Source organism: Geotrypetes seraphini, chromosome 7 (assembly GCF_902459505.1).
Source record: "Geotrypetes seraphini chromosome 7, aGeoSer1.1, whole genome shotgun sequence".
Taxonomy (NCBI): domain Eukaryota; kingdom Metazoa; phylum Chordata; class Amphibia; order Gymnophiona; family Dermophiidae; genus Geotrypetes; species Geotrypetes seraphini.
This window is the reverse complement of record NC_047090.1, coordinates 65,162,003-65,188,895: the sequence shown is the minus strand read 5'-3', so window position 1 is coordinate 65,188,895 and position 26,893 is coordinate 65,162,003. Positions and strand designations below refer to the sequence as shown.

The 26,893-nt window shown below is 44.1% G+C and overlaps 1 protein-coding gene across 1 annotated transcript in view; it reads left to right on the top strand.

The window, feature by feature from the left end:
* LOC117363882 (poly(U)-specific endoribonuclease-like) overlaps positions 1–6,966 on the top strand; it is an 85,461-nt gene extending 78,495 nt beyond the window's left edge. The window contains exon 7 of the mRNA XM_033952391.1: positions 6,392–6,966. Coding sequence (XP_033808282.1) covers positions 6,392–6,655 — 264 coding nt within the window. The 3' untranslated portion in view covers positions 6,656–6,966. The remainder of the gene's footprint in view (positions 1–6,391) is intronic.
* The last annotated feature ends 19,927 nt before the right edge of the window (positions 6,967–26,893 follow it).

Here is a 26,893-nt window from a genome sequence, read left to right as displayed (position 1 = left end):
TCGACAGTGGCTCTGTTTCGCTTAGGCTATTTCAAAATTCCCAGCAAACTTCATTCCTAGTACCAATCAACTTAAATCCCAAAAGGAAAAAGCACATGTTCCATAGTGACTCACCCACAGCAGGCAAACTCCACTGAATCAGTCCTTGGTTTAAATTCTCCCATTCTAGTTCAGCTGCATCTGATGCCAATCACTCAGGAACAGCGTCCCTGACATTGTCCAATGAACATCTCAAACGTCACAAAAACCTTCAAATCAAAACCAGCACAAAAAAGGAAAAAAAAAAAAAAAAACCCCAAAAGGGAAAAATGCTGGCAACGCCAATGTGATGACATCATAGCTTAAAATAAAACCAAAACACCCCACTGCGATAAAACTTCACCAACAATTTTTGTGCCCCAAATCAAACACATACTCCAAAAACAAAACAATACTATATCCACCACTTTTTTCTTTGTTTTGTTTTGCTAACTTAATTATGAGCCATTAGCCACATTTTGATATCATATCATTACCCATACAGTTCATACACTCGCTCCTTTCCATTCACCATTTCCTTAGTATCATGTTACATGTCATACTGACATCTAAGCAAATACATTTCACCTTTCCAGCCACGTAACCGTTCATACTTTTTTAACATCTTTTCCTATCCCATTGTTTTACTCTTTTGCATTTACTTTACTTATAAAATGTAGTTCTCCCTTGCTTTCCCTCTTGTTTACAATTGCTCTTTTCCAATCAAGTATGTCTGTCCATTGTCTGTTTTCCCATTTTATGTCTTAGTTTAATTGTACAATGCTTTGAATGCTATGACAAGCGTTTAATCGAAATTTTAATAAACTATGAAACCTTTTCATTTTCATCTCTTCTGACACACCCATGGATATATACTCTCCCCCCCTCCATTTGTCTCATGTCTAGTTTTCTACTTTCATACCTTATTTTTGTCCCTTTTTTTTTTTTTTTAAACAATATCAATGTTACACGTTTGCATTCTCCAGTCTTATAGTGCCATTAAGGGCCTCTTTTACAAAGGTGCGCTACGGGTTTTACTGCATGCACCGGATTAGCGCCTGCTAGCCAAAAATCTACCGCCTGCTCAAAAGGAGGCGGTAGCGACTAGTGCACGCTATTCCGTGCGTTAAGGCACTAGCGGGTCTTTGTAAAAGGAGCCCTAAGTCACCAATTCTTAAAACTTGTTGATCCCACATCTTTTAAGTTGTGTTTAATTTCCAGTTCTGATTTTTTTTTTTTAAATATCATGTTTATTGAGGTCAACCAGAGTAACACAGGATATACAAAAAGTACAGACCAGAAAAGCAGAATCAAGCTATAAACCCGGCGAAGAACAATGCAATACAATACAAACAACCGCACCATAAGAGAGCATAGGGATGATGGGAAAAACAAGAGGATAACAAACAGCGCAGGGTAGGGAAAAAAGGGGGAAACACAAAATTGCAGGTTGTCTGACACACTGGTAACAGTTTAAGGTTTTGCTTACAAATTTAGTTGTTCTACTCATACTTTAATTAGGGGGGGGTTTCTACAAGAGGACACCATTGGTCATGCTTCTCACTTTTAAAACATCCTTTAGCGCTGTTGGAGGACCAAAAAATGTTTTTTGTGGGTTTTTTTGGTTTGGACCCCCGCCCCCATGGTTCATACATAAATACATATAAACATAATTCATTGTTACATATTTTTGTTTCATAGTTGTTCATGTTCCTATGTAACCGGATATTCAAGAATCTGTCCTTAATCCAGCATGGGTTTTCCCCAGTGTCCTTCACTGTACGATTTCGATCAGCTCCTCATGTTTCCATTTGCCACGTCATCACGTATTTGTCCTCTGATCTTTAAATCCTGATGTGATCTCTTAAGTGGCTTTCACTTTGACTAACCAGCTACGATTGGCTGAAAAAAAAAAACAACAACTTGGGCCCTCCATGAGCGTCGGAACTTTTACCACAGCGATGGGCGATAAAATCCCCCACCACCCTAACACAGCTTCATAAAAGGGGGCCTTAATTAGCTAAGCATACAATTTATGTGTTGAAATATATTTTATTGAGCTCATCAGGAAAACATAGCAAATATACAAAACGAGATGCATACAGGCTCAAATTTTGAAATTACAAACCCTCCCATACCATTCCTCCCCCCTCCGAGAAACTCCCCCACCTCTCAAACAATCCCCCCAAACCTCCCTCCCAGGTCCTCCTTCCAAGTACAACAACAGAAGCAAATAGATAAGACAAAAGGAAACAAGCAAGCTTACCAACTGTAACATAGTGATACAGAAAAACATAGAATCAACAGTTAAGCAAACGGCACGAGCCAAGGGAGTCATAGTAGTCCAAAAGGGTTCCCAAGTGCATTGGAAGACGCGCCCTGGGAGAGAGGAAAAGTCCGTCACATCCCTCCGTTCCCACATCAGGAAGGTAATCATCTGACATCGCCAAATGGAGTAATCCGGAGCTTCACCCTCTAGCCATTTCAGCAAGATACATTTCAAGGCAATAAGGACAGTCGACTTAAGGAAAGCAGCAGCCCCCTTTTGACGAGGGGAATAATGGGGAACAGCTCCAAATAAGAACAATGTTCCAAATGCACTCTACAAAAAGAAAAATTGCATTCTAAAAATGTTGAATATTAGGACAAGTCCAGAACATATGTCCCAACCTGCATCAGGGGCCTGGCATCTAAGACAGGCAGCTGTCTCATGGAACCCAGGTGAGCCCTCCTAGGAGAAATGTACAAACGGAAGACTAACTTAAGCATACCATTTATAAACATCTATGAATAATAAATATTTTTTTAATTTTATGGTGTGTTTGTGCTGTTATGGATATGTTCTATTGTAAACTGCTTTAGTTTGAATTTGTGCAAGGAAAGATAGACTATAAAACATGACATACTGTAACTGCATGAATATTCTTCCTTTTAAAGGGCATAATTTAGGGTTCCCACACATTACATTAGAACTTAAGCATTGCCATAGTGGGACCAAATGTCTATCCAGCCTACCTTTTTCCTATAGTCGCCAATCCAGGTCACAAATATCTAGCAGTAGACCAAAAGAATAAAACAGATTTTATGATACCTATCCTAGAAAAAAAAATAGTGGATTTTCTCAAGTTCATCTCAGTAATGGCTTATGCATATGTTCTTTTAGCAAATTATCCAAACATTTCTTGAACCCTGCTAAGCTAACTGCTTTTACCACATTTTTAACAATGAATTTTAGAGTTTAGTTACATGTTGAGTGAAGAATATTTTCTCCAATTTGTTTTAAATTTACTACTTCATTGCATGACCACTAGTTCTTGTATTTTTGAAAAGAGTAAACAAGTGATTGACGTCTACCATTTCTACTCTACTCAGTATTTTATAGACTTCTATGAAAAGTCAACCATCTCTTCTCCAATTGAAGATCCCTAGCCTCATAGGGAAGTCATCCCATTGTCTTTATTATGTTTGTTGCCATTCTCTGAACTATCTTTAAGATGAAGTGACCCAAAATTGCACACTCCCTCGAATTCTATTGATGCTAAAAACTGCACATACAAATTTGGGTGTGTAACCAATTTGCACACTCAACTGAGTAACAAACCAATTAGTGCTGATAATTATTGCTGCTAATTAGTTTTAATTGAATTTTATTTGAGGGCCCAAAAAGGGAGCATGGAAATGGGAGGTTCAAGGACAGATTGGGGGGATGTTCTTTGAATTTACTTGTGTAATTATAGAATAAGGGGGGCACCCATGTCTTATTTAAGCACAGGGATTTATACCACATTTCAGTTGGTGTAAATAGTACCTCTTAAAGTTAGGTGCAGTTCCTGATGCTAAGCCTATTCTATACGTGGTGCCTAATTTTTGAGCACTGTTGATGGGATGGGGAACGGGAATGGGGTACTTGTATACCACCTTTTTCTCGCTTAGGCATTTCAAAGCTGACATTCAAAGCAGTGGGCACTAGAGGATTAAGTTACTTCCCCAGGGTCGCAAGGAGGAACACCGGGATTTGATCTCGCATCCTCTGGGTGCAGAGGCAGCAGCTCAGCCAGTGAGCCAAAGCCTTTCAACCTCAACACTATTTTGTCTGTACCGATTTTTTAAAAAGGTATTATTTATAGAATTGAGGCCAGTATTTAAGGTGCGAGCGATACAAAGGCTTTGTAAGTTGCGTCACGTAACTATAGTTTGGGCTTCTCTTCCCTACATGCTTCACTGTACTTGGTCACATTAAATGTCACCTGCCATTTGGATGCCAAGTCTCTGCCTTTGCAATTTTTCACAATCCTTCAGTTTAACAGTTTTGAATAATTTTGTGTCGTCAGCAGATGTAATGATTTCACTAGTTATTTCTGTCTCTAGACATTTATAAATATGTTGAGAAGTTTCTCTTTTTTTAAACTTTATTTAGTTTTTAATGCCAACAAAAAGTACAATACAATTTATATACAAATAATGATAATCAACCAAGCACTTATAATCAATCAGTATCTATACAAAAGATAAAAATTCCCTCCCCCATCCATCATTACCATCAGGAATAATACCAAAACAAAAGATATATCCCCCTCCTTCTCCCCCTCCCCCCCCCCGGATGTGTGGGTGAAAAACAACGGAAAATAAAGATAAAGGACAACTATAGCAAATCTACAAAAGACGTCAATGGACCCCAAACTAATTTGAATATCTTATTATGCCCTAGCACAAGGGTAGGGAACTCCAGTCCTCGAGAGCCGTATTCCAGTCGGGTTTTCAGAATTTCCCCAATGAATATGCATGAGATCTATTTGCATACACTGCTTTCAATGCATATTCATTGGGGAAATTCTGAAAACCTGACTGGAATACGGCTCTCGAGGACCGGAGTTCCCTACCCCTGCCCTAGCATGTCAGCATTCATTTTCTCATATTTATAAGTTAAACATAAGCTTGAGAAGTTTCTTATTACAAGTGATCGCCACATTAGATGCATGCTTAAATGCCTATGGAAAATCTGTCAGCATTTGCAATTTTTTCACTTTGCTATTCACAGAATTTCATTTAACACCAACTAACAATAATTCATGCTTATCCAGTATCAGACCATGGTGGTAGCAGTGAGAGGCTGAAAATATTTTAAAACAGCAGTAGCACTAAGCTACTACACAGGGTTGCATTTTAGATGATCTAGACAAGGTTGCCAAGCTGGATATCTTACCTGTGATCCACCTTTAAGATTGTACTTTATTTCATTTATTTATTCATCCTATATAATAAAAACCCTAGCCGCGCATGCGCACTCCTACCTGTGTATTCCATTTTCCCTGTTCCATGAGATGTAGGTCCATGGTGGCAGGAGTGTGCATGCGTGCGTCCCCAGCCTTACAGCACCTAACTACACTCGCTGGCAGGACTGGCCGCCAGCACTGGACTCCTTGCTCTGGTAAAAGTAAGTTCTTCGCCTTGCCCCCCCCCCTCCCTTTCCTTTCCGCGGTCCCGACTCCAAACCTGCCGACTCCAGCAGCATCTGTATCATTCTACACGCTGCTTCGGGACCATAGAAGGCCCCGAAGCAGCATGTGTACAGTACTGCAGACGCTGCTGGAGTCTACAGGTTTGGAGTCGGGAACGCGGAAAGGGAAGGGGGGGCGGCGGCAAGGAACTACGAGAGCCAACCAGACTTCTAGACGGGCTAAAATACTACACTTCTCCCTCATTATTCGCGGGGAATACGGGCAGAGCCGGACCGCGAATGGCGAAAAACCGCGATTATCTGGCTCTGACCCACCCCCACCTCCCTGCCGCCTTCCTGGCCTTACCTGGTGGTCTAGAGGGCTTTCGGGGCAGGAGCGATCTTCCTACACTCCTGCCCCGTGCAGATCGCCAAGAGGAAATGGCTGCTGTGAGTTCCCGTAGTCTCTCGAGACTACGACGGGAACTCCCTACAGCCATTTCCTCATGGCGATCTGCACGGGGCAGGAGCGTAGGAAGATCGCTCCTGCCCCGAAAGCCCGCTAGACCACCAGGTAAGGCCGGGAAGGCGGCAGGGAGGTAAAAAATATGGGTTTTTTAAATTTTCCCCCTCCCCAGAAAAAAATCGCGATTATGTGAAATCGCGAGTGCAGAAACCGCGAATGGGGAGGGGGAAGTGTAGTATAAACTGCTTATCTTCTTATTCCAATGAAAGTACTTAAAACATACACAGTTTAAAATCAATAAAAACAAACTGACATAAAACAGATAAAAGTTTGTTAGTGCAAATGAACGCATGCATCTGTACTGGATCTGTAGTTTAATTTATTGCATCCAGTTCTTTTTATAATACTATTCACATTCAATCTCGTAGCTGCAGCAGTTCTTAAGTGTGTTTCTCATTTTTTTTTCACAGCCTGATGAAGATGATCAAGTTCTAAACCTGCAGTTTAGCTGGAAGGATGTGGTAAAACCAGTAGGAAGCACCTTTATAGGTGTCAGTCCAGAGTTTGAATTTGCACTTTTCACAATCATTTTTCTGCAGTCCCAAGAAAAAGTGACTCGAGAGCTGGTGCGGGTAGAAGAATATGAGATTCAGATTGTGGTTTATCGCTATGGACGGTATATTGGGACAGCCTACCCACTCCTCCTTAGCAGCAATAATGAAGACTTGTACTGAAAGCTGTCCTTGCATTTTGGTGCTTTTTCTGTTAAGCTGGTTCTTTGTTTTGTTTTTGATTCGCCATTTTCTTCCCTCTCCTTTTGACTTTCTGTTCAATCAGAACCAGCATCATGAAGCTTTTATTCATAACTTTTGGTAGAGCTGCCAAGTTTCCCAGTTCCAGGAGATTTTAAGCCAGTCCTGGTTAGGGCTGCCCAATTCAGGAAAAAAAAATTTGATTCGATTTGATTCAGCTTACTGAATTGGTTTTTCGATTCAATTCGATTTTCCTGCCCAATTGGATGTTTTTTTTAAAAACATCCTGGTGGGTTTATTTTATAGCCTCTTCACCCCTTTTGCCTTCTCCTAACCACACTGGTGCTGTGGTGTAAACAAAATAAACAATCAAAAAAGACTTTTCCTCTCTCTATTAAATCCTAGCTCACATTTGCGGTCTAACACCAGCTCTGGCAGGATACACGTTTCAAATCTGACATATTGTAATTACAAAATGGAAAATAAAATTAGTTTTTCTACCTTTTGTTGTCTGGTCATATTCAAATCTTGTTGGTCCCAGGCTCTGATAACTTGCTTGCCAGGGTCTTCTTCTTCTCCGTTCTAACCATCCATCTGCCATTCCTGTCCTCCCCTTCCGTTTCCCTTCCCTCCTCCGGAGGTCTGGCATCTTTCTTTTTTTTTCGTCTCCATCCACAGATCCACCTTTTCTTAACTACCCTTTCATCCAGCATCTCACCCTCCCATCCAGTATCTTTATTCCCCCTCGACACCATCCCTTGTGTCCAACTTCTCTCCCTTTCTGTTCCTTCCCTCCCTAAATCCCATTGTCCATCATCTCTCTCCCTCTCCTCTATTTTTAGACCCATTATTTCTTCCCCCCAAAGTCCGGCATATGCACATCTCTTTGAACCCCCTCTTCCCTCCCTCCGTGTACTTCTACACTAGGGCCCCCCCACTGAAGGTCTGTCCCCCCCCTGAAGGCCTGCACCTCCCCCCTGAAGGCCTGTACCCCCATCCCTGAAGGCCTGTCCCCCCTTAAGGTCTATACCACCATCCCTGGCCTGCCCCCCCAGGCCTGCCTGTCTCCCCTTTGAAGGCCTGTTCACCCCTTGAAGGCCTGCACCCCCCAAGGCCTGTCCCACCCCCAGAAGGACTGCCCCCCGAAAGACTGTGCACCCCTCCCGGGAAGGCCTTCGAGTTCCCCCTGGGCTCCCCAAACTGTTTGCCTTACAGCTTCAGCCGAAGTTCGCAGTTACAGCTCTTTGCACTGCAGTGTTTTTAGCTGTTTCCTCTGCCGTCAGAGGAGGGGTGGGACCGCAGCAGAAGAAACAGCTCAAAGCACTGCAGTGCAAAGAGCTGTAACCGTGATCTTCGGCTGAAGCTGTAAGGTAAACGGTTCGGAGAGGCCAGGGGGAACATGGAGGCCTTCCCGGGGGGGGGGGGGGTGCACTGTCTTTCAGGGAGGCAGTCCTTCGGGGGGGCCAGAAGGGAAGCTGGATGCAGCACTTCCCGACTGACCCTCTCTCCTCGCCCTCTAAAACAGGTGCGGCAGTGACCAGTAAGAGCAGTGCTGCCGCTCCTACTTTAGGGGACGAGGGGAGAGGGTCCGAATCGGGAAGCCGATTTTTAAAAAATTTAAATTGATTCGAATCGATTCACCTGAAGTGAATCGGTGAACCGATTCGAATCGTGAATCGGGCAGCACTAGTCCTGGTACTCTGACAGCCATATCCTGATGCATTATGGGATTAGGGACAGCAAATAACCACACTGCTTTAGGATATACTGTACTTTCAAAATGGAATGGCTAAAGTGCCTCCCTCCTGGAACTGTGCAATTTTGGTAGCTTAGCTTCCTAAAGATTTTTTCTTCTTAATTCCTCCTGTCTAGTCCAAACATAGAGATGCCAGTGACGGTCCTTTGACAAGAGCCCCGGATCAGTTCTCTCTGGAACTCAGTATGCAAGCACTCTTACAACTTGAGGAACACTGCCCCTATGACAAAACCCCTTCTGACCCTAGGAGCAGAAGTTTGTTGTGAGAAGCATTTTAATCTTCCAATGCACAGTTAATGAGCCATAGCTGGTTGACTCAAGCAGGGTTTCTTTTATTAGTTTAAGATGGCTACCAGTAATTTCAGCTCTTCATTTTTGACTTGACTTTTTTTTTTTTTTTTAAATGTCCTTTGTTTCAAGTAGAGATGTGCATAGAGCAAAATATTTGGTTCATGTTCCTCCCCTTCCCCGCCCAATCCCGATTTTCAGCCTTTTTTTCCCAGTTCATTTCAACACATTAATTTTAAAACTTTAGTCCACTAAAGATATTTTTAACTCAAAGGTTAATGTGTGTTTAAACTAATTTGACATTCAGATTTTTTTAAGGTATGCTAGCAAACCAAATGTGAATTAGCTACTGCTATATATATATTGTAGTAAAGAACTTGCAAGCAAAACTGTTCTACTGTGTCTTATTTTTATAGATATTATATTACTATTTCTCTGTATGTTTTGTTTGTATAAAGTAAGCCTTTATAGAACATGAGCACTATAAATCAGTCCTGTATTTAAAATTTTGGTTAAAACCACTTACAGTCCTATGCAGCAAACAACATTAAAATATATATCTTCATCTCCAGAAGATCTTGTCTCTTCATTTTTCAGATTTAAATCTACTGCTTCCTAATCCGGTTTGTTCCTGCTGAGGTGTGAGATTTCTGTAAGTTTTGCCATTTATATCCAGTATTAAAACCAGACATCCAATCGATGCCACAACCTTGCATGTGTGCATCTAGCCCAGTGTTAGGTCAGGGAAGAGCAAATGGGAGAAATTTCATTTTGAAATCTCTGCATTTTAACATATCTGCTTTACACCTACCTTGGCTACTTTTCTCCCCCCCCCCCCCCTTGCTGGTCCAGTTTTTCAAAGGGAAACTTCAGGATTTCCTTTATAAAATTAGCTTATAAACACTTAGGCCTAGATGCTATAAAATTCCCGTTAAAATTCTGTGGATTGTGGTGCTGGTAAATTAATTATCGTTTTCAAATCAGACAATGTTCAAACAACTTCGCATGCAAATGATGATCACTTAGGTCTGTGGAAATCCCATCTGCTTAGTTGTTGGAGAAAGTGACTGACACGTGCACAGAATAGTCTAAAGAAAGAGGCATGAATGCGCACATGAGCGTCAATGATAGGCTTGCCTTTAGGAGTGCATCATAGGCACACGTCATAAGGGGAGCGGCAAAATGCTAAAAAAAAAATTATAAAAATTATACTTCTTCAGGGGGACAAGTGATCCCCTCATGCATTCAGCAGCCTGAAAACATTTTTTTACACTACTTCACTGGGACAAGTGCTCCCCTCATGTAGTCGGCAGCACCCTCTCCAAACATGATTAATTTCTACCTTGCGTGCAATGGGCAACTAATCTTTGTGCATGCAGCTCAGATGCACCTTCAACACACGCCTGAGCTAAGTTTAAAACTACTGGCTTACCCTGAAACAAATTACATGCGTGCAGTGTTAATACACTGTGTCTTTCCATAGTAGCAAACATTTAGAAAAAGAACATTAGGCCCTCTGTGTGCTTCACAGCCATCAATGCATCATGTAGAGAGGAGAGTTGTGGTTTATTTGGAAGATGTGAGATTGCTTTCCTACAATATACAACCCTCAATTTGGTATAGCTTGAAGGAAATTATAAACCAGGGGTGTCAAAGTCCCTCCTTGAGGGCTGCAATCCAGTTGGGGTTTCAGGATTTCCCCAATGAATATGCATGAGATCTATTTGCATGCACTGCTTTCATTGGAGGAGACAGCAGTAATTGTCCACGTCGGAACAAATGATGTGAGCCGGAGGAATTTCAGCATGCCTGCGCTAACAGACCAGTTCAGGGTCCTAGGAAGGAAGCTGAAACGGAGGTCACAGAGGATAGCATTCTCGGAGATCCTGCCGGTCCCGAGGGCAGATGCAAGGAGGCAGGCCGAGCTCCAGGAGGTGAATGCGTGGCTGAGGAGGTGGTGCAAGGAGGAGGGCTTCCACTTTGTGAGGAACTGGTCGTCCTTCTGGGGAAAGAGCAAGCTCTACAGGAGGGATGGCCTGCACCTGAGCATGGCGGGAACAAGAATACTAGCAGCCAACGTAAAGAAGGAGATCGAGAGGGCTTTAAACTACAGAGAGGGGGAAAGCCGACAGCTGACCTGATGATGCTTCGGACAGCAGTATCAAGAAAAGATGCTGAATGGGCTGACTGCAGGGAGGAGGACGGGGGTCCGATGGAACTCGCGATCAGACAGCGAGGGAAACACCAGGTAACAGCAACTTGCTGGGAGAAGTCTAAGGGGAAAGGGAAAACAGGGGATTCAGGAGGACAAGATGGCACCAGGGTGCAAACAGAAGGCAATAAGGTGGAGCCACAGGGCAAGGGGGAACAAACCAAGGCCCAGAGGACGATAGCTCAGGAGGGGGCTGGTACTCCCCAGGGAAAAGCGGGGAGGTGGGGTGGAGGGGACATGGGGAGGAAGAGAGTTGCGAGGGTAAAGGCGGAGGGCACAGCAGAGGCACCGGGAGCGGGAAAACGACCCGAGACCCAAGGGAAGGTGGCCCAGGTAAAGGCAGAGGTGGAGGACAAACACCGGGACCTACAGTGCTTATACGCAAATGCAAGAAGCCTCATGGCTAAGATGGGTGAACTGGAAGTCATGGCCAAGGGGGAGGACCTGGATATAATAGGAATTACAGAAACCTGGTGGACAGAGGAAAATCAATGGGATGTAGCGCTGCCAGGGTACAAGCTCTATAGGAGGGACAGGACCCACAAGAAGGGGGGAGGCATAGCGCTGTATATAAAGGACTATATCTACTCGATTGGGATCGATACGGCAACAAAGGCAGAGGAGCTAGAATCGCTATGGGTCAAATTGCCGGGAAAGAAGAGTGCAGACATAAAGCTGGGGCTGTATTATCGCCCGCCTGGTGCGTCAGAAACAATAGGACAAGACTTGGAAGAAGAACTGAGACAGGAATGCAGGACTGGAAGTGTAACAGTGATGGGGGACTTCAACTACCCGGGGATAGACTGGAGTACGGGACACTCCAACTCCACGAGGGAAGCAGGATTCGTAGAAGCTGTGAGGGACTGCTTCATGGAGCAACTAGTCAAGGAACCGACGCGAGGGGATGCTACTCTTGACCTCATCCTTAACGGATTAGGGGGGCCTGCAAGAGGGGTAGAAGTGGGAGGAACACTAGGCAACAGTGATCACAACGTGATCAGATTCACATTAGAAAGGGGGTCACCCATAGTGGGGAGGATCGCAACGACTGCGCTCAACTTCAGGAAAGGGAACTATGTTGCTATGAGGAAAATGGTGGGGAGGAAGCTCAGGAACGGCTTTAGGATGGAGACTGTAGGGAGCGCCTGGACCCTTCTCAGGGACACACTGCAGGAAGCGCAAAAACTGTACATCCCCAGTTTCAGGAAAGGCCGCAAGAATAAGCGGTCAAAAGACCCGGTTTGGATGACACCTGAAGTAAAGAGGGTAATCAGTGACAAGAAAGTGTCCTTCCGGAAATGGAAAAGGGATCCAACGGAGGAAAATCACCAGGAGCACAGGAAATGCCAAAAGGAATGCCACCGAGAGATTAGAAAAGCAAAAGGGAAATACGAGGAGGGGCTGGCCAGGGAGGCGAAAAACTTCAAGGCATTCTTCAGTTACGTAAAGGGGAAGCAACCAGTGAGAGAGGAGGTGGGGCCATTGGACGATGGGGATAGGAAGGGAGTGATTAAGGAGAATAAAGAGGTAGCTGAGAGGTTGAACACGTTCTTCTCGTCGGTCTTCACGAGCGAGGACACGTCCAATATACCGGACTCAGAGGAGCTCATGAGTGGGGAGCAGGCCAAAAGATTGGGGCATATAGAGGTAAGTCGGGAGGATGTCCTCAAGCAGATTGACAGACTGAAAAGCGACAAATCACCGGGACCGGACGGGATCCACCCAAGGGTTCTAAAGGAACTAAGTCAGGAAATAGCGGGCGCAATCCAGCATGTTTGCAACCTATCCTTGAAAACTGGAGAGGTACCAGAGGACTGGAAACTGGCGAATGTCACACCTATCTTTAAGAAGGGATCGAGAGGTGACCCCGGGAACTACAGGCCGGTGAGCCTGACTTCAGTTATAGGGAAGATGGTGGAAGCAATGATCAAGGACAACATTTGCGAGCACATCGAGAAAAATGGCCTACTGCGGACAAGCCAGCACGGATTCTGTAAGGGAAGGTCGTGCCTGACAAACCTTCTGTACTTCTTTGAGGGAATAAGCAGTCAGGTGGACAAAGGGGAACCCATAGACATCATTTACCTCGATTTTCAAAAGGCCTTTGACAAGGTGCCACATGAAAGGCTGCTTAGGAAGCTGTGGAACCACGGGGTGGGCGGGGATGTACACAGATGGATCAAGCACTGGCTGTCAGGTAGACTACATAGGGTCGGAGTAAAGGGCCAATATTCTGACTGGCGGGGAGTCACGAGCGGTGTGCCGCAGGGATCGGTGCTGGGGCCGCTACTCTTCAACATATTTATCAATGACCTGGAAACGGAGGCAAAGTGTGAAGTTATAAAATTTGCAGACGATACCAAGCTCTGCGCCAGAGTTAGGACCAGGGAGGAGTGTGGGGAACTGCAAAGGGACCTCGATAAGCTGGAGGACCGGGCAAAAAAATGGCAAATGCGCTTTAACGTAGATAAATGCAAGGTCATGCACATAGGGAAAAAGAACCCGTTGTTCGAGTATAAAATGGGGGGGAGATTGCTGGAAGACACCGGACTTGAGAGAGACTTGGGTGTGCTAGTGGATCCATCCATGAAACCATCCGCACAGTGTGCAGCAGCCTCGAAGAAAGCCAACAGGATGCTGGGCATCATCAAGAGGGGCATATCAACTAGGACGCGGGAAGTCATCATGCCGCTGTATCGAGCGATGGTGCGCCCACATCTGGAATACTGCGTTCAATATTGGTCGCCGCACCTCAAGAAGGACATGGCAGTTCTTGAGAGAGTCCAAAGGAGGGCAACAAAACTGGTAAGAGGGCTGGAAAACTTCCCATATGCTGAGAGGCTGGATAAACTGGGGCTCTTCTCTCTGGAAAAAAGGAGGCTCAGGGGGGATATGATAGAGACCTTCAAAATACTTAGGGGCATAGAGAGGGTGGACAGGGACAGGTTCTTCAGACTAAAAGGGACGACAGGTACGAGGGGGCACTCAGAGAAACTGAAGGGAGATAGGTTCAAATCAAATGCAAGGAAGTTTTTCTTCACCCAAAGGGTCGTGGACAAATGGAATGCGCTCCCGGAGGAAGTGATCCGGCAGAGTACAGTACAGGGATTCAAACAGGGATTGGACAGATTCCTGAGGGAAAAGGGGTCGTGGGGTACTGAGGGAGGTGCTGGGGTGTTGCATAAGTATAGACAGCTCACCAGGTCGTGCAGGTGCAAGGCCGGAGGGTTAGGACATTGATGGGAAGATAGGATTTCGATGAGAAACCTAGGGGGCAAGGGGGCCCCTTCTGGTGATTAAGGCAGGTCATGACCTGTTGGGCCGCCGCGGGGGCGGACTGCTGGGCGGGATGGACCTCTGGTCTGACCCGGCAGAGGCACTGCTTATGTTCTTATGTTCTTATTGTATACTAATAGATATCATGCATATTCATTGGGGAAATCCTGAAAACCCAACTGGATTGCGGCCCTCAAGGAGGGACTTTGACACCCCTGTTATAAACCTATGTTTTCTGCACTTATGAATTGTACAGTTGCAGATAGTGTTACAGACAAGGAGTGTTGGGAGAGTACAGAGGCCAGCATTCAGTGTTTCTCATTGAAGGTGATTGCTTGCATACAGAAGGGGGGTCTGTACAGATACAGAAATTACTGAACATATGATTCTGCTTAGTCCAGTGATTTACTATGCCAGATTCTGCTGGTGCTAGGAAAGTTTACTCGCTGCTGGATTTGGTGATGCCAGGGGATATCGCTCATTAGTGATTAGTGTTGTACCAAGGTGATGGTGGTGGTAGCTGTCCATTTACGTAAGACAGGCTTGCAAGTTCATCCATACCTCAACAAGTGGCTGATCAGAACTCTCATTCCCATAAGGAGAACAAGCAATGGCCCATGTGGTCCGGGACCTGTAGAGCCTAAACTGGATAGTTGATTTCCTAAAAAGCAAACTGGTTCCATCCCAATCCCTGGAATACTTAGGAGTCTTCATCACAAGCAGAAGGTTGTGTCTACCTTCCAGAGGCTCACAGACAGAGGCTTTTCACCCAGATAATGAGCTTGGCCAAACTCATCCACGTGCCACTACCTCCAAGTGCTAGGCTCAGCGGCAACCACAATAGACATGGTCCCATGGGCGAAGGCTCACATGTGTCCTTTCCAGAGTGCATTACTATTGTGGTGGTCACCTCATTCAGATTCTCTGCAGATGTCTTTGTTGTGGACTCTGGAAGTCCGGGCTGGTATGAGCTAGTGGCTCCACCCACAGGTGTTATCAAGGGGCATTCCCCTCAGAATAGCCTTGTGGATAATTGTGACAACTGATGCCAGCTTGTTGGCTGGGGGGCACACTGCAATGGATGCCTGATCCAGGAGTGTTGGTCAGCCTCCCAAAAGAAGTGGTTGGCCTATATGTGCCATCATGTTTCTATGTCTGAATTCAAAAGGGCCTGGGATAGGCACGTGAGATCTCTCGGAGAGAGAAAGAGATCATGGTTACTGTGGATGGGCAGTCTAGATGGACCATTTGGCCTTTATCTGCCATCATGTTTCTATGTTTCTAACAGTTTGGAGCTTCAAACCACTTGATTGGCATTGCAGAGCCTGGAAAAGAGTTTGGAGAGACAAGTGGTCTGAGTCATCTTGGCCAATGCTACTGCGGTGGTGTATGTCAATCACCAGGGAGACACCAAGAGTGCGCAGCTCAGTCTGGATGCTGCTTACTATTCAGAACTACACAGCAGGCTGCATTGCTGTACTGAATTTTTGGCTTCAATATGCTGTTCCAATATAGAAAGTTCAGAGTTTACTATAGTATAATCCTATGTACAGGACATGGTCTCATTAAAATAAATAAATGCTCACTTTATTCCATATTCTGTGTCTATCTGGAAAATGATTAGTAACTATCAGGCCCCTAATTTTTATTTTGTACTATGAACAGACAGGACCATCATTAACATATGACAACTTACAATTCTGGACACAGGCTCTACATTAGAATACTAGCACTGTGTTCCATTGACAGATGAAAAATAGCATGCATTCACTAAAGTATGATGGCATCACCACATAAATCCATCCACCCATGGAGAGAGGAGGCACTTTTGCTAGGTGAAAGGAGCTACCCAGCGGCTTTGTCAGCTGTTCCCGAGCCCCGCGCTGATCTCAGTGGGAGGGGCCAATCGGAGATAAGAACTTGCCGCTGCGATCCAAGATGGCTGTACGAGGAGTCATTTGAGCTTCATTCTCCCTGGAACTCCTTAAAATATTTTTGCTTACTTTCAACTCTTTACCTGTTGCGATGCCGAAGAGGAGGGGACGTAGCGCTGCTGGAGCCTCGCAGCGCTCCAGAACGGCCGTCTTCGGAAACATTGAGGAGTTGATGAGGAGAATGCAGGGCACACCGACAGCTTCGGGGAGTTCCCCGCAGGAGACACATGGTGGAGGCGCGTCAATGACGTTCTCCATGGGGCCGGAGACATTGCTAAGCCCCGAAGTAAGAGCACCTCCCCCACGCCCTCAGTCGACCAGTTCCCCGTGAGAGGAGGTACTTCCTGAGGTTGGAGTTCACCTCCTCCCGGAGGCTAAGGAGAACAATGGGGGGACTGTGTTGCAGGACTCCCTGCCGGTGCAGAGGAGTCTGAGCAAGGAGACTGAGGAGGAAGCGGTGGGGGATGAGAGAATTCAACAGACTTCAGTAGGAGACACGCTGCCAGAGGGTGAGCTAACTAAATTAAAACTACAACCATTTCAAATTGTGAAGCCCCGAGAGGTTACATTAGACTCTCTGTGGGATCTGGTAGCCAATTTGGCAAGATCCATTAACCCGCAATTACAACAATTAGAAAAGGAATTAAATAATCATGAAATTGAGATTAAAAATTTAAAGATTGGGCTTGAGGACACAAAAACTTCAACATAAAATATTCATCAAGAATTAAAAGTTTCCCAACAAATTACTGAGGTATTAATCAAAGACAATACTAACTTAAGAAGGAAGATGGAGGCAATGGAAAACTTTTCTCGTAATAATAACCTCAGACTGATAAATTTCCCTAGGGTTTTTATGATAGCCCCAAGGGAAATGTTGAAACGTTACATGACGGAAGTATTGGAGCTTCCTGAAGAGTCATTACCACCATTCACGCAGGTTTATTATCTTCCAAATAAGCCTCAAGACCAACAACAACAACAGAAATTGGGACCTGATACAATGAACATATCTAATATTTTAGAGATGTCTGATAGAGAATTAGTGACCCCGGCTACTTTACTTTTGACAGATAAAAACTGGTTGCTGAGACTTTTCTTTAAAAATAAACAAAAAGAGTTTTTAGGTTGTAAAATTCAGATGTTCCCAGATTTGGCCAAGGATACGCAGAGAAGGAGACGAGAATTTTTGTTAAGGAAACCTGGCGTTTTTTCTCTGGGGGCGACCTTTTACTTGCGACACCCATGTAAATGTGTTGTTAATTATCATTCTCATAAATATGTTTTCTTTGAGCCATCTCAACTGACAACTTTTCTCTCAACTGCATCTCTGGAGAAAGAAAGTGCTTAGTTTAAGTAAGGGTGCTTTAATCTCATCCGACTAGTTATTGTCTGGTTTAAATATAATTACTTTGATTCACCTATTTCCCTTCTTGGATCCGATTGAGGACTTGAGTAGAAATTTATGCTTATATTTGATATTCTTTGATATATGTTTTCATTTGTATTAATTTCTTGCTAAATTTCCTTTCTGTATAAGTTGTATGCTTGAATATATTGAAAAATTCAATAAATATTAAATTTAAAAAAAATAAAAAATCAATCCACCCATGATGGACAAGATTTTTAATTTGTGCAAGAGAAAACCACCATAAATTCTGTGAAATGAAATGAAAAAAGGAAAGTTTTGAAGGTGACTTTATGACCCACTTTTATACTGAGTGTATTTTCTCTATTATTAGATCAAATTTTCATAAAGAGGTTTCTGCAGCATGCAGAACCTTTTGTTTAAATTTGCTTCAAATGTATAGTACAGGGGTAGGGAACTCTGGTCCTCGAGAGCCGTATTCCAGTCGGGTTTTCAGGATTTCCCCAATTGAAAGCAGTGCATGCAAATAGATCTCATGCATATTCATTGGGGAAATTCTGAAAACCCGACTGGAATACTGCTCTCGAGGACCGGAGTTCCCTACCCCTGGTATAGTAGCAGGATGACATCTCTCTATTTCAGGGGTAGGGAACTCAGGTCCTCGAGAGCCGTATTCCAGTTGGGTTTTCAGGATTTCCCCAATGAATATGCATGAGATCTATTTACATGCACTGTATTCAATGCATATTCATTGGGGAAATCCTGAAAACCCAACTGGATTCTGGCCCTCGAGGACCGGAATTGCCCACCCCTGGTCTAAGGTGAGTCAGCATGGCCATTTAAGCACTGAATCAGCTACTATGAATCTTCCTACACCCAGCTCGGGAACATCATAGCAGCACCTGACATTGTTTGGGGAGTAATGCCCCCCCATACACTTCCCCAAATTAGGGATGCCCCTTCTCATTTCCCTGCCACTCAAGTGCCACCCTCACCACCACCTCCGCATACCTCTTGAAAAGTTCATCGGCCCAAGCAGCATCTTCCATCTCCTACTCGTGCTGGCCTCAGCTTCCCTCTCATGTGACATCCTGGTCCCATGACTAGGAAGTGACATCAGAAGTGAGTCAAGGCTGGTGAGAGCAAAGAGTGGAAGATGCTGCTCACACTGCTGAATTTTTTAAGAGGTAAGCATAGAGGAGGAGGGCATAGAGGAGGAGATGTACAGATGCGAAAGGGTGGTACACACACACCTGCTCCTTCTTAGGATGTTTCAGCGTGGCCATGATGAAACACCTGCACTGAAATGGCTAGTACAGTCTAGGGCAGCGGTTCCCACCCCTGTGCTGGAGGACCACCAGGCCAATCGGGTTTTCAGGCTAGCCCTAATGAATATGCATGGAGCAGATTTGCATGCCTGTCACGTCCATTATATGCAAATCGCTCTCATGCATATTCATTAGGGCTAGCCTGAAAACCCGATTGGCCTAGTGGTCCTCCAGGATAGGGTTGGGAACCACTGGTCTAGGGGACATTGCAGTTAGAGGTCATCTCTGATGCAACCGGAAGTTGCATCAGAGACAACCTTTACAGCAGCGATATGCAACTACAATGTTCCGGCTGCTGTAAGAAGGTAATTTAGACTCGCGACCACAGGGAGGTTTGTCGGACCGGGCCTTTTGGGCAGGCGGGTGGGGAAGCGCCACGAAGGTAAGGGGCAGGGAGGGAGGCAGGGAGGAAAGGTGGAGTGGAGAAGAAAAGACGCTTAAGGGAAATGGGTAAAACAGAGGGGGAAGAAGGACGCTGAAAGCACATGGGGAAGACAGAGGGGGGAGAAGGACACTGAAAGCACATGGGGAAGACAGAGGGGTGGAGAAGGACGCTGAAAGGACAGGGGGGAGAAGGATGCTGACAGGACATGGGGGGGGGAGAAGGACGATGAAAGGAAATGGGGAAGAGAGAGTGGGGAGAAGACGCTGAAGGGAAATGGGGAAGAGAGAGTGGGAAGGGAAGAAGACAGAGATGCCAGACTATGGGGGGAGCACAGGGAAGAAGATGGGTGCCAATTTGGAAGGGGGGAGAAAGGGAGAGGCACAGTAACAGAGCAAATGGAAGACGAAGAGAGACAGTGGATGGAAGGAATTGAATGAGAACATGAGGAAAGCAGAAACCAAGCAACAAAAGTAGAAAAAAAAATTATATTTCTTTTTTTTTTTTTTTTGCTTCAGGATAAAGTAGTATATTAGTTGTATTGATAAAAATGTATAAACAAAGCCCTGCCAGCTGAACATCTCTTTCTCCAGTTCAGCAGCCAGAACTTTGATTTATAAGGAAGGAATAAGCTAAATATTGCAGTACTGAGGCTTGTATGGATGCTGCGGGAACGGTGAAGGGGACGATGCAGTGACAGGGACAGATTTTTTCCCCGTGTCATTCTCTAGTGCTCACGTCAAAAGCTTCCCTCTGACTCAACTTCCTGTTTCCGCTTTTGACTGAGCACCGTGTTGCCAATCTGAACTTCTGTTGATGCCAGGGGTAGAAGGAGGCCCGTTGCCAATCTTAAGTGTCATCGCGGGGGGGGGGGAAGGTGAAGAAGGGAGAAAGATGGGCCTGTAGTGGATGGAGAGATTGAGAGAAGAGGGCAGATGATGGAAGTGTTACATATGCTAGGTACGCCACTGAGAAGAACTTCCTAGCATTGGTTCTGAATCTGTCCCCTCTTAATTTTTCCGAATGCCCTCTCATTCTTGTATTTATCGAAAGTTTGAAGAATCTGTCCCTCTCCACTTTCTCTATGCCCTTCATGATCTTGTAAGTCTCTATCATGTCCCCTCTAAGTCTCCTCTTTTCTAGGGATAAGAGCCCCAGTTTCTCTAATCTTTCAGCATATGAAAGGTTTTCCATACCTTTTATCAAACGTGCGCTCTTTTCTGAACCCTCTCGAGTATTGCCATATCCTCTTAAGGTACGGTGACCAATATTGGACGCAGTACTCCAGATGCGGGCGGACCATTGCCCGATACAACGGCAGGATAACTTCTTTCATTCTGGTTGTAATACCTTTCCTGATAGTACCTAGCATTCTATTCACCTTCATAGAGGCCGCTGCTCACTGTGCCGACGGCTTCATTTTCTTGTCCACTATTACCCCCAAGTCCTTTTCTTGGGTACTTTCACCCATTACCAGCCCTCCCATCATATAGCTGTACTTCGGGTTTCTGCTTCCTATATGCAAGACTTTACATTTCCCAAGTGCACATCGCATCATAACCCCCTTATACTGGGATGGTGAGCTGTCCAGAAATAGCAAAAAGTGTACTGTACCCAACTGTACACCACTGCAATAGCCTTTATGTCTGCAGGTGTCATCTATATGTGGATTCAGTAGGCGTTTTTGGGCACTCACACTTTTCACTACAAGTGTACCATTTAGAGTGGGATGGGTCCTCTTCTCTACAGTCCACTGCACTCACCACTAGGTTATTCCAGGAACCTGCTTGCTGCTTTAAGAGGAATGCCCATTATATCTGCAGCTGTCATAGAGTCTGGTATGTACTGTGACTTTCATACGTGGTATATGTGACACCTAGAGTTGACAACTTTTTTTTTTTTTTTTGTGTGTGTGGTGGTGATGGGGGTGGTGTTTGTTTTTTGGAAGACAAAACACTCAGGAGCACACTAAGCAGTAGTAGAAACAATCTAGAAAGTAACCAGGCAGCAGAAGCAGGCTGGTCAACAAGAGTTTGCTTTATTGTCCATTCTTTTTGCTTTCTATTTAGGCCCTTTGACAGGTATCCTTTGAGTTTGTGTTTCATTTACTTTTTTTTTTTTTCTGAAGATGGCATTCAAATTGTAGTTATGATGAGCGATGATCTGAAGGAAGTCAAGTTTTATTTTACTCAAGGCCAAACAAGCAGTATACAATTCAATTAAATCATAAAAACAGAGATGAGATTAATGTAATCCCTGTGGGATTAAAAACAATTTTCTGAAGCCGAAAAGGCTCTGGTATCGTGAGGAGATTAATTGCTATAATTCAATAATTCCTAGAATCTTGTTTGCTTTTGGCTGCCACCGAACATTGGGTGGAAGGTTTCGTCGTATTGTCTACAATTACACCCAGATTTTTCTTGGGTGCTGCCTGTTACTTTATTTATTTATTTGGTTATATATCCCATCCTCCCCAAAGAGCTCAGAATGGGTTACAGTTTACATCTGGTAACTATGATTTAGGTTATTCTTAAGAACATAAGAATTGCCGCTGCTGGGTCAGACCAGTGGTCCATCGTGCCCAGCAGTCCGTTCCTGCGGCGGCCCTTAGGTCAAAGACCAATGCCCTAACTGAGTCTAACCTTACCTGTGTAATTCTGGTTCAGCAGGAACTTGTCTAACTTTGTCTTGAATCCCTGGAGGGTGTGTTCCCCTATAACAGCCTCCAAAAGAGCGTTCCAGATTTCTACCACTCTCTGGGTGAAGAACTTCCTTACATTTGTACGAAATCTATCCCATTTTAACTTTTGAGAGTGCCCTTTCATTCTCTCTACCTTGGAGAGAGTGAGCAACCTGTTTTTATCTACTAAGTCTATTCCCTTCATTATCTTGAATGTTTCGATCATGTGCCCTCTGTCTCCTCTTTTCAAGGGAGAAGAGGCCCAGTTTCTCTAATCTTTCACTGTACGGCAACTCCTCCAGCCCCTTAACCATTTTAGTCGCTCTTCTCTGGACCCTTTCGAGTAGCACTATGTCCTTCTTCATGTACGGCGTCCAGTGCTGGACGCAGTTTTCCAGGTGGGGGCGTACCATGGCCCCTTCTTAATCATTCCTAGCATTCTGTTCACCCTTTTCGCTGCTGCCACACATTGCGCGGATGGCTTCATTGACTTGTCTACCAGTACTCCCGAGTCTCTTTCCTGGGGGGGGGGTCTCTCCGAGTACTGCACCTCCACTTTCCAGTCTTCCAGAATCCTTCCTGATTTGATCGACAGATTGGCTATTAGTTGGAACAGTTCAACTAGAACCCCTTTCAATTCCTTGATTACCCTCGGATGGATGCCGTCCAGTCCCGAAGATTTATCTTTTTTAAGACTATCAATCTGCCTGCATACCTCTTCTAGACTGACCGTCAACCCTGTCAGTTTCCCATCTTCGTTTCCTGCGTATAGCCTGTCGGCTTCCGGTATGTTGCTTATATCCTCTTAGGTAAATACAGACGCAAAAAATGTGTTCAGTTTGTCGGCGATGGCTTTGTCCTCCTTTAGCACTCCCTTTATTCCATGGGAGCCATTTTTTAGCTTTTCAGTCCCTCCGTTTTCTTTAACCCTTGCTGTGTCAGATTATTTGCAAAGGGGTTTTTGTTGTTGTTTTTTTTAAAGTATTGTCATTTATTTTAAGTATTGTCAATTAATTGTTATTTGTTATGATCTCTGTCACATGGCATTTTATAACATTATATGTTTTAGGACTCCTGATGTAGGCAATTTAGCCAAAACACGGTCCTTGTCGAGTCCATGATTTACCATATGTGTTTGATTGATAATACTGTTTTTTTGTATGGATTTTATTATTGGTTGTTAATAAAGTAAATTTGAAGACCAGGCATGCTCTCCTCTTTTCTTTTGGATTTTGCTATTATACGTGCAGAGGTGACTGTCTCCATTTTGGTTGCTGAGATTTTTAAGTGGTCTCATTTTGGTGTTTGGGGGGTCTTTAAAGGTGAAATTTTCAACTGAATTCATGTTAGCACATGTAGAAGATGAGAATTAATGTGTTTGAAACAAAAAATGATGGTTTTAATTGCTAATTTAATTAAAAATAGAGATTAGAATGTCTGAGAGTTTGAATCCAGTTTTAAATTCTCTCTTGATTGGCTGCTCTAGCCTGTAAGGCAGTGGTTCTTAACCTGGGTTCGGTGAGTCAGTCTCGCGGGTTCGGCGGAGGTCAAAACACACCTCCGACTCATATAGCGCTTCGGTCACGTTCAATGATCTATCAGTTATTCAGTGATTTTGATCAAGACTGATCGTGTACTCGGTTTCTTGATCTATCAATCTGTAACTAACGCCTTATATACATCAATCAATTCCTGATCAAAATTTGTGATTTAACTGATAGATGATTGAACGTGACCGAAGCGCTTATGATTCGTGATGATACGCCCTGCTTGTGCATAATTGGCTGCAGGTGATCACGCAACATCGCTTGGCCTATCTGTGCTGCAGGGGATTTGATGCGCACAGTAGTCGAATTGTAACTGTTGTGATGGTGTGTCGTGTGATACCTATCTTAATATTTTAATCCCTTACTAACTATGTCGAACAAAATACGAAAGTGGTTGGACGAATATGTACAATATGGATTCACATGTATAACGGAACGTGATGGGAGTCAGCATCCTAATTGCATGATTTGCAATGCCAAGTTGAGTAATTCTAGTCTAGCTCCGGCAAAACTAAGGGAGCACTTCCTTAAGCTGCATGGAGATGGAAAATACAAGAACACAATGCTCGCTGAATTCAAGGTGAAGAGAGCAAGATTCAATGAAAAGGCTACTCTGCCTGTTCTTGGCTTTGTACCCATCAACAAACCGATCCTCACAGCATCGTACGAAGTTGCTTACCTGATCGCAAAGCAGGGCAAACCACACACCATTGGTGAAACACTCATAAAACCAGCTGTGTTGAAGATGGCGAATATCATGCTGGGAAAAGCGGCTGAAGTTCAGTTATCTGAAATTCCTCTTTCAAATGACATCATCATCAACAGAATAGAGGACATGAGCAAGACATCTTGGCTCAAGTAGTTGCAGATCTGATTTCAAGCCCGGCAAAATTCAGCCTTCAACTTGACGAGACCACAGACGTTTCAAATCTAAGCCAGCTTGCAGTATTCGTGCGCTATGTGAAAGACGACGTGATAAAGGAAGATTTTTTATTTTGTAAGCCTCTTACAACAACTAAGGCAACTGATGTGAAGAAACTTGTGGATGACTTCTTCAAAGACAACAATCTTTCGTGGGATATGGTTTCTGCAGTTTGTTCGGACGGAGCTCCAGCCATGCTCGGAAGAAAGTCCGGTTTTGGTGCGCTAGTGAATGCCGATGCACCACACATCATTGTTATGCATTGCATTCTGCACAGGCATGCGTTGGCAACAAAAACCTTGCCTCCCAAAACTGGCAGAAGTGTTAAAAATTGTTGTGGAATGCATGAACTATGTGTGAAATAATGCTCTGAAGCACTGAATCTTCAAGGAGCTGTGTAAAGAAATGGGATCTGAATTCGAGGTACTTCTGTACCATTCTAATGTTCGGTGGTTATCCCAGGGACAGGTGCTGAATCGTGTTTTTGCCATGCGTGTGGAATTAGCTCTGTTTTTGCAAGAGCAGCAACATTGTCATGCAGATTGCTTAAAAAATTCTGAGTTCATTCTCATTTTAGCGTACATGGCTGATATCTTTGCAGCTCTCAATCATCTCAATAAGCAGATGCAGAGTGGTGGAGTCAACATCATCGAAGCGGAAGAAAACCTGAAAGCTTTTCAAAAAAAGCTACCATTATGGAAACGACGAACAGAAAACGATAACTTCGCAAACTTTCCCCTGCTAGACAACTGTGTAAGTAAGATCGAAAATGTATCTGGAATCGGAGACATTTCTGTACCCGCGGAACTGAAGCAAACTATTGCCACACACTTAGATGAGCTTGCAAAGTCTCTCGACGGATACTTCCCTACAAGAGAGTCATATCCAGCATGGGTGAGACAGCCGTTCACATTTAGTGTTGAGACAACAGATGTCAATGATGAATACCTCGATGAAATCATTGAAATTCAGCAGAGCCAGGTTCAACAGCAACTCTTCAGAACAACAACGCTCTCAACGTTTTGGTGTCAACAATTGGTAACGTACCCTGTTATTGCTAAGAAAGCTCTGGAAATTTTCATACCGTTTGTTACAACATATCTTTGCGAGCAATCCTTTTCGAGGATGCTGGACATAAAAACGAAGAAAAGGAACAGACTTTGTTGCGAAAATGACATGAGAGTGGCACTTGCCAAGGTAAAGCCATGCATTTCTGAACTGGTCTCTGAGAGACAACAGCAGAAGTCACACTGATTTGCAGTAAATTTCATTATTATGTTATTATTATTCGAAATATAGGAGAACTTTTTTGTTTTCAAAATTGATATTATTTTTTCCCTCACTGTATACCTATGTTTTGAATTTGTAAAAATCATATTTTATTTTTCCAATAAAGAAGGGTTCGGTGAACACGCATATGAAACTGGTGGGGTTCAGTACCTCCAACAAGGTTAAGAACCACTGCTGTAAGGGGTTTTCTTCCAAAGACAGTTGGTGGAGAGCAGTGGACACAGTGAAAGAGAGAAGGGAGGTTTTGAAGAACTGCTGGGTGCGAGAGAAATTGTGAAAATTTAAGAATTAGAGGTATCTGCGAGGTAAAGTGACTGAAATAAATAGCAGTTTTTAGCGTGGGGAGCCGTGCTGAATGGCCTGTGCTGCTCCCGATGCTCATTGGGTTCCTATGGCCCATTCAGTGCGGCTCCCTGTGCTAAAAACTGCTATCACACTTTGATAGAAGAAGGCCCTAGTGTTTTTGCTGTATGTGCGAGAAATTTGGAGGAGCGAATTTCCTAAATTTTCCTGCAGGTAAGAGATCTGAGAGAAGGGTCTGTGTTCAGGGAACCGTCTTCAGTGTAGTTCTTTTAGAAAAGTAACTGTGAACAAGAGAAAAAAAATTGCTGATTAGACAGCAAATTTTCATCTATTCCTAAGAGAGAACTCAATTAAGTGGCTGCTACTGCAGTTCTTCCTTAAGGGATTAGAACTGAAAATTGAATTCTTTGGAGTTTTTAACTTCAGGAGAAACATGTTTGGTTAATTTTGGAAACTAATGCTGGGTTTTACTAAGCTGTGGTAGAGGTTTCTACCACAGCCCAGCGAGGTAATTGCTCCGATGCTCATAGAATTCCTGTGAGCGTTGGAGCAGTTACCCTAAGTATAGCCCTAAGTATAATTCTAGTTCATTAGAAACTTTTTGAAGGGAAAATTTGCCTGAAAGGAGCCAAGAACAGAATAGTGAAAATTTAATCCACTTGTACCCATTCTACTTCACTCAGGATTTTGTAGACTTCAATCATACCTCCCCTCAGCCTTCTCTTTTCCATGTGGGATTTTAAAACTCTGCTGTTGGTAAAAGAGAGAGAGAAAAAGTTATTTCAAGAATACTAGTACAAGGGTTCTGCACAGCTTTTTAACAAAAAGATGTGTGTATGTGGGGGGGGGGGGGGGGGGGAGAGCTTTCCTCAAAAGTTTGTGTGAAGATGTGTGACTGAGGCTGTGAGAAGATAGGGAACCAGTTCTGTAATA